Below are 8,489 nucleotides of genomic sequence, written 5' to 3' on the forward strand. Positions count from 1 at the left end.
ATTTCCAAGCCTGGCCTCACCCATGTCCCCTTGGTGGACACACAGCCAGCACAGCACCCTCAGCCTCAGCAGCTGCAGGGACCTTACAGAGCTACCAGCCCTCACCAGCCAGGCTGCCTGGCCACAGCCCCATGTGGGACATCCCTTCTTATACCCTCAAGGAGTAGCCCAGCTCAGGGCCCCAGCTGTAAGACAAAGTACAGTGCCTAGGAGTGGGGTCCATGGCCAGCAGGAGGCTCTAGGCTCACATCTTGGGCACATGGCCCCACAGGAACCTTCTGCTTTTTCCCAGTGCACAGCACAACCACCATGCTCTCCTGGCAAGGCTGCCACTGGCGGGGACAGCACCCAGTTCCCCTCCATGCAGCTTGAGCATGCAGGAGCAGGCAGGCTGGGAGGAGGCTGCGGGGGAGAGCACCTTGCACGGAGCCTCACCTGAGCCCTGCCATTGCTCAATCGACTTCCCAAGAACAAGAGAAAAGGGAACTTCCAGGGCGGGCCCTGGGGGTTCCCACCCCATTTTTAGCGAGGGCACTGAGGCAGAGCTCCCTCCCCCAGGCCCTATTGTCTGGGCATAAAAATAACAACAATGGTGAACATCTGGGAGCCTATCCAGGGACCGACAGATGGCTGCAGACGGACAGGCCACACCAGCCGCGGCACCTAGCACACAGCCCAGCACTGCAGGTATCCCAGCCCATGGGGAGCCCCAGCCATGCAGCCTGCCCAGGTGGCAGTGAGGGACAGGCTACCCAGACCCCAGATGGAGTAGAGGCTACCTGGACTGCCCTCCCAGCATGGGTTGAGCCTCTTTGTCAGGGCGTGTCCTTCAGCCACCCGTTCCCTGCACAGGGACAGGGTAAGCCTGAAGCTGACCGGGAGAAGGCAAAGGCCTGTAAGTCTCAGATAGGGTAGGGCTGGGCCAAGCAGGTCAGAGGCACCAGGCTGGGCTGAGGTCCCAAAGACAGTGGCATGGCAGCTGGGAGCTGTCCTGTGCTGAACTGCACACAGGCCAGCCTAAGCACACATCCTCTGGGCTGGCCCGGGCCAGTCAGAGTGGACAGGATGAAGTGGACAGGACTGAGCTACAGGGACAAAGGGGAGCTACTCTGGCCCTTGAAGGGCTTGACAAAGCAGGACTGTCCTGAGCCCAGGTGATTGGCCCAAGCTGTGCTGGGAATAGCTGGGCTGAGTGAGTGGACAGAGCTAGGGTGAGAGTGCAGTGGAACAGGCAAGCCTCACTGTGCAGGGCTGGCTGGGTTGTCCTGGGACATCACTGACCAACTTGGACAGGGCTGAGCTGAGCTTACAGGGAAGGGCAGGCCCAAGCAGCTCCAGTCTGGAAAGCTGAGGGAGCCTAGAATGGACAAAATGATGTCAGAAGAGGCTGGGCTGGCCAAAGACAAGTGAGGTTGACCTTGGAGGACCTGACCAGCAAAATGAGCTGGGTGGAGACAAGAGGGGTGGGCTCAGTAGGCCGAGTTGTGGGTGGCCATGGCCTGAAACCACTTGGACTGCACTGAGTGAAACTGAACCAAACTTGGCTCCGTTGAGCTGGGCTAAGCTCGGCTGTGCTGGGATGGCCTGAACTGGACTGAGCCAGCCTGAGCTGAGCTGGGCTGGGCTGAGCTGAGTGAACTGAGCTGAGCTGAGCTGAGCTGAGCTGAACTGGCCTGGGCTGGGCTGGGCTGGGCTGAGCTGGACTGAACTGGGATGAATTGTATTGGGCTGAGCTGACTGGGATGACCTGGGCTGGGCTGGGCTGGGCTAGGCTGAGCTGAGCTGAGCTTCACTGGGCTGGGCAGGGCTAGGCTAAGCAGGGCTGGACTGAGCTGAGCTGAGTTGGGCTAAACTGGGCTGAACTAGGCTGCCTGGACTGGGCTCAGCTGACCTGAGCTGACTGGGCTACCTGAGCTGGGTTGCGCTGAGCTGAGCTGGGTTGCACTGAGCTGAGCTGACCTGGGCTGGGCTAGAATGGCCTGAACTGGGCTGAGCTGGGCTTAGCTAAGCTGAGCTGAGCTAGCTTTAGCTGGGCTTGGCTGAGCTGAGCTTGACTGGACTGAGCTAGGCTGGGCTGACCTGGGCTGGTCTAAGTTGAGCTGAGCTGGGCTGGGCTGCACCTGCATGAGTTGAACTCAGTAGGCTGAGTCAGACTGACCTGAGCTAAGCCAGGCTGTGCTGGGATGGCCTGGACAGAGCTGAACTGTGACAAGATGGGCTAAGCTGGGCTGAACCAAACTAGGCTCAGCTGACCTGGCCTGAGCTGGGCTAAGCTGAGCTAGGGTGAGCTGAGCTGGTAAGAGCTGAGCTTGCCTGGGCTGGGCTGGGCTGGGCCAAACTGGGTTGAGCTGGGCCACACTAGGTTGGGCTGGGCTGAGGTGGGCAGAGTTGGGCCAAACTAGGCTGATCTGAGCTGGGCTGAGCTGCGCTGGGATGGCCTGGACTGAGCTGAGCTGTACTTGGCTGGGCTGGGCTGAGCTGAACTGGGCTGAGCTGTACTGGGCTGGGCTGAGCTGAGCTGGACTGAAATGGACTGAGTTATGCTGAGCTGGGCTAGGCTGGGCTGGGCTGGGCTAAGCTGAGCTGGGCTGGACTGAAATGGACTAAGCTGTAATGAGCAGAGCTGGGCTGGGCTGAGCTGAGCTGGGCTGAGCTAAACTGCGCTGAGCTGGGCTGGGCTGGCCTGAACTAGGCTGAACTGGGCTGAGCTAGACTGAACCGGACTGAGCTGGGCTGAGCTGAGCTGGGCTAGGCTGACCTGAGCTGGGCTGACCGGTTCTGGGCTGGGCTGGGCTGAACCGAACTAGGCTCAGCTGAACTGGGCTGAGCTGGACTGACCTGAGCTGGGCTGACCTGGGCCGGGCTGATCTGGGCTAGGGTGGGCTGGGCTGGGCTGGGCTGGAATGAGCTAAGCTGAGCTGAATCTGGGCTGGGCAGGGCTAGGCTGAGCAGGGCTGGACTGAGCAGCACTGAGCTGGGCTGAACTGAACTGAATTGGGCTAAACTGGGCTGAACTAAGCTGCCCGACCTGGGCTCAGTTGACCTGAGCTGACTGGGCTACCTGGGCTGGGTTGCGCTGAGCTGAGCTGAGCTGAGCTAGGGCTGAGCTGGGGTAGCCTGAACTGGGCTGAGCTGGGCTTAGCTAAGCTGAGCTGAGCTGAGCTGAGCTGGCCTGGGCTGGGCTTGGCTGAGCTGAGCTAGACTGGGCTGAGCTAGGCTGAGCTGACCTAGTCTAAGTTGAGCTGGGCTGGACTGCACTGGCATAAGTTGAAGTGAACTAGGCTGAGTCAGACTTACTTGAGCTAAGCCAGGCTGTGCTGGGATGGCCTGGACTAAGCTGAGCTATGCTGAGCTGAACTGGGCTGAACTGGGCTGGGTTGGTCTAGGTTGACCTGGGCTGGTCTAGGTTGAGCTGGGCTGGACTACACTGGTGAGTTGAACTGAACTAGGCTGAGTCAGCCTGACCTGAGCTAAGCCAGGCTGTGCAGGGATGGCCTGGACTGAGTTGAACTGGGCTGAACTGGGCTGGGTTGGGCTTAGCTGACCTGGGTTGGGCTGAGCTGGGCTAAGCTGGGCTGAACCGAGCTAGGCTCAACTGACCTGGCCTGAGCTGGGCTAAGCTGAGCTAGTTTGAGCTGAGCTGGACAGAGCTGACTGGGCTGGGCTGGGATGAGGTGGGAAGAGTTGGGCCAAAATAGGCTGATATGAGCTGGGCTGAGCTGTAATGGGATGGCCTGGACTGAGCTGAGCTGTACTGGGCTGAGCAGGACTGAGCTGAGCTGAGCTATACTGGGCTGGGCTGAGCTGAGCTATACTGGGCTAGGCTGAGCTGCACTGGACTAAAATGGACTGAGCTGTGCTGAGCTAGGCTAGGCTGGGCTGAGCTGAGCTGAGCTGAGCTGGGCTGAGCTGAGCTGAAATGAGCTGAACTATACTGGACTGGGCTAAGCTGAGCTGGACAGAAATGGACTGAGCTGGGCTGGGCTGGACTGAGCTGGGCTGGACTGGGCTGGGCTGGGCTGAACCAAGCTAGGCTCAGCTGGGCTGGACTGGGCTGGGCTGGAATTAGCTAAGCTGAGCTAAACTGGGCTGAGCTGGCTGAGTTAAGCTAGGCCAGGCTGGGCTGAGCTGTACTGGGCTGGGCTGAGCTGAGCTGGACTGAAATGGACTGAGCTATGCTGAGCTGGGCTAGGCTGGGCTGGGCTGAGCTGAGCTGTTCTGAGCTGAACTGCACTGAGCTGGACTGGGCTGGCCTGAACTGGGCTGAACTGGGCTGAGCTAGTCTGATCTGGACTGAGCTGGGCTAGGCTGAGCTGGGCTGAGCTGAACTCACCTAGGCTCAGCTGAGCTGGCCTGAGCTGGGCTAGGCTGGCCTGAGCTGGGCTGACCGGTGCTGGGCTGGGCTGGGCTGAGCTGGAATGAGCTAGGCTGGAATGACCTGGGCTAGAATGAGCTGGGCTGAGCTGGGCTAGGCTGGACTGGGCTGGGTTGGGCCAGGCTGATCTGGGCTGGGCTGGGCTGAGTTGGGCTAGAATGACCTGAGCTAAGCTGCACTGGGCTGGGCAGGGCTAGGCTGAGCAGGGCTGGACTGAGCTGAACTGAGCTGGGCTGAGCTGAGCTCAGTTGGACTAAACTGGGCTGAACTAATCTGCCTGGCCTGGGCTCAGCTGACCTGAGCTGACTGGGCTACCTGGGCTGGGTTGCACTGAGCTGAGCTGGGCTAGGGCTGAGCTGCGGTGGCCTGAACTGGGCTGAGCTAGGCTTAGCTAAGCCGAGCTGAACTGAGCTGAGCTGAGCTGAGCTGGCCTGGGCTGGGCTTGGCCGAGCTGAGCTGGACTGAGCTGAGCTGGACTGAGCTGAGCTAGGCTGAGCTGACCTGGTCTAAGTTGAGCTGGGCTGGACTGCACTGGCGTAAGTTGAAGTGAACTAGGCTGACCTGAGCTAAGCCAGGCTGTGCTGGGATGGCCTGGACTGAGCTGAGCTGTACTGTGCTGAGCTGGGCTGAGCTGAGCTGAGCTGAGCTGTACTGGGCTGGGCTGAGCTGAGCTATACTGGGCTAGGCTGAGCTGGGCTGGACTAAAATGGACTGAGCTGTGCTGAGCTAGGCTAGGCTGAGCTAGGCAGAGCTGACCTGAGCTGAGCTGAGCTGGGCTGAGCTGAGCTGAACTGAGCTGAGCTATACTGAGCTGGGCTAAGCTGAGCTGGACAGAAATGGACTGAGCTGGGCTGGGCTGGACTGAGCTGGGCTGGGTTAGGCTGGGCTGGGCTGAACCGAACTAGGCTCAGCTGGGCTGGACTGGGCTGGGCTGGACTGGGCTGTGCTGGGCTGGAATGAGCTGGGCTGAGCTGAGCTGGGCTGAGCTGGCTGAGTTAGGCTAGGCAGGGCTGGGCAGGGCTGGGCTGGGCTGGACTGGGCTGGGCTGACCTGGGCTATAATGGTCTGGGCAGGGCTAAGCTCAGCTGACCCAGGCTGGGCTGAACTGGACTCTGGGCAATATTGGACAGGCTTTTCTACCAAACTGAGTGTGTAGCTGGGCCAGGAAAGCCTGGGCACCCAGGAGCAAGTCAGCAATGGGGTAGCTGTGTGCAGGTCCAAGCAGCCCAGGCAGTTGTGCAGGAGCCGCTAAGTGGCCTCCATGTGGTCTTCAGCTCTACCCATGGAATATCAATGGCAAGTCTTTTACCCCAGAGGCCAGTCAGGAGACCTGGCTTATCAGAGAAAGGCTGAGGTAAAGGGAAACCATGGCAGAGCACTCAGGAGACCTGGCAGCCTCCAAGGGTGGGCCCTGGTGGGGGAGAGTAGGGAGCCCCAAAGGATTAGCAGGGGAGGAAGAGACAGCCTAGAGACCCCTGGACCTGCCTGGGGGGCCATGCACCTTGGGGTCTGTGGGCTCTGGGTATGAGCTGAGGGGCCCGGCCTGTTGCCTCTGCCCTCAGGAGTCCACATTACAGCTACTCAGTGCTGAGTTGGGGCCCATCCTGGGGACACCCATATCCCTGAGCCCAGCCCAAGGTATCAGAGGCCCAAGAAGAGCTGAGAGTTCAGTCCCTGGGCTGCAGCAGGTCCCCAGCCTCCTCCACTGAGTCCCACTGCCCTCCCAGACCCCAGGCCTGACAGAGCCCTGTCCCCACAGCCCCCACCCAGGGCCCCAGCGCTGTGTTCCCCTTGGCCCCGTGCTGCACCTCCACTACCACCAACTCCTTGACTCTGGGCTGCCTGGTCCTGGGCTACTTTCCGGAGCCAGTGACTGTGACCTGGGACACAGGCTCCCTCAACAAGACTGTCATGACCTTCCCAGCCGTCTCCTTTGGGACCTCTGGACTCTACGCCACCACCAGCAGCGTGACTGCTGTGGGCGCATGGGCCAAGCAGCAGTTCACCTGCAGTGTGGTGCATGCTCCGTCCACCAGCCACATCAACAAGACCTTTGGAGGTGAGCAAGGGCTAAGCCCACCACTGCAGCAAGAGAGACTGTAGTCAGAGCAGGAAGGACTAATGAGGGTGCCAGGCTGACAAGAGGTGTCAGACAGGGCATGGGTGTCAGTCAGGGAATGCCCAGCATGCTCCAGGCCCTGGGCTGGGACTGCAGGACCCAGGGGAGGGAGCATGGGGCTCAAGGCAGCCAGGGGGTCCTCACAACCCACCACCTCCACCCGCAGCATGCTCCACTCACTTCTCCCTGCCTGTCGTGAAACTGTTCCACTCCTCCTGTGACCCCAGTGAGAGCACCTCCTCCACCATCCAGCTCCTATGCCTCATTTCTGGCTACAGCCCAGGTGCCATTAAGGTCACTTGGCTGGTGGATGGGCAGGTGGATAACAGTGCCTCCCAGTATACTGCCCCAGCCAAGGCAGAGGGCAAACTGGCCTCCATACAGAGTGAGCTCAACATCTCCCGGGACGAGTGGGTGTCCGAGAAGACCTACACCTGCCAAGTCACCTACCGAGGACACACCTTTGAAGACAGCGCCCGGTGGTGCACAGGTACAGCCCCACCCACCTGATCCAGACATAGGGGCCAGGGAGGTAGGGCGGGCAGGGTTTCAGGCAGCCCCTCCCACATGCTGTAGACGCCGAGCCTCGAGGGGTGACCGCCTACCTGAGCCCACCCAGCCCCATGGAGCTGTATGTCCACAAGTCACCCAAGATCACCTGCCTAGTGGTGGACCTGGCCAGCAAAGAGCATGTCAGCCTGGTCTGGTCCCGAGACAGCGGCAAACCTGTGATGCCAGGTCCCCTGGTGTTCAAGGATCAGTACAATGGGACAGTCACTGTCACATCCACCCTGCCAGTGGACGCCAGTGACTGGGTCATGGGTGAGACCTACCAGTGCAGGGTGAACCACCCTGACCTACCCAGGGACCTCATCCAGACCATCGCCAAGGCCCCTGGTGAGCCACAGCCACAGGCGGGTGGGGCCCCGGTCAGAGAGGAGGAGGAGCCTGGCTGACCCCACACCTGTCCACAGGCAAACGGGTCCCTCCAGAAGTCTATGTGTTCCCACCACCCAAGGAGGAGGAGGAGGGGCCCCGGGACAATCTCACCCTCACCTGCCTGATCCAGAACTTCTTCCCGGCGGACATCTCAGTGCTGTGGCTGCGTGATAAAATGCCAGTGCAGGACAGCCAGCACAGCACGACGCTGCCCCGCAAGGTCCATGGCTCCAGCCCTAACTTCTTTGTCTTCAGCCGCTTGGAGGTGGCCAGGGCAGACTGGGAGCAGAACAAAGAATTTGCCTGCTGTGTGGTCCATGAGGCGCTGTCCAGCAACAATAGGACCCTCAAGAAAGAGGTGTCTAAAAAACCCGGTAAATGATGTCCTCATGTCCCTCCTTCCCAGGGCTCTGTCTGGCTGGGGGAGGGGAAGACAGCCAGCCAGCCGGACCTCTGTCCACCTTTGTGCCAACACTGAGAAGCCACCCAATAAACAGTGCCTGCTCAGAGCCCTGGGTGTGCCCGTTTTTGGGAGTGGGCAGGGCTGCAGGGCACAGGCATGTTGGTGCAGAGGAAGGGACCCCCAGGAGAGGGGTGGGAGCAGGTAGGCAGGGCTGAGGCATGGTGTTTGTCAGACAGCACAGACACCTCTGGCCCTGCCTACCACCCCCTTATGGGTCCCGCCTGTCCACTCCAAGGAATCCAAAGAGCCAGGGGAGTTCATCAGAGGGGGTCCAGGTGAGCCCAGCCCCCATAGTGCTCACTCTCCTGGAGGTCTTGGCTCCCACCCTCTGAATATATGAGCCCCTGCACCCCCAGTATAGCTAGCTGGACACATGGCCCTTTCTGTGGAGAAAGAGCTCAAGCCTTACCCCTGCACAAGCGTACTCTCCAGAGCCCAGCAGCACCACCTGAGTTGGGGCAGTGGCCTCTGCCTCTGTGCACAGAGGGGCAGGGCTAAGCCACTCACACCCCATACCCTCAGGGTGACCACCCAGGGCTTCCCTGTCTTGATGTCCTAACTGATCCCTAAAGAGGCACCTGTCCTCTGTGTAG

At 60.5% G+C, this 8,489-nt stretch overlaps 1 gene segment (V, D, J or C); it reads left to right on the plus strand.

Annotated features, from left to right (window-relative positions):
- Window positions 1-581: 581 nt before the first annotated feature.
- Window positions 582-7,931, plus strand: LOC128587759 (immunoglobulin heavy constant epsilon-like). The segment is given in 5 exon segments: window positions 582-687; window positions 6,135-6,434; window positions 6,661-6,984; window positions 7,071-7,391; window positions 7,469-7,931. Coding segments are annotated over 5 exon segments (1,353 nt in total).
- The last annotated feature ends 558 nt before the right edge of the window (window positions 7,932-8,489 follow it).

Source organism: Nycticebus coucang, chromosome 6, assembly GCF_027406575.1.
Source record: "Nycticebus coucang isolate mNycCou1 chromosome 6, mNycCou1.pri, whole genome shotgun sequence".
NCBI lineage: Eukaryota > Metazoa > Chordata > Mammalia > Primates > Lorisidae > Nycticebus > Nycticebus coucang.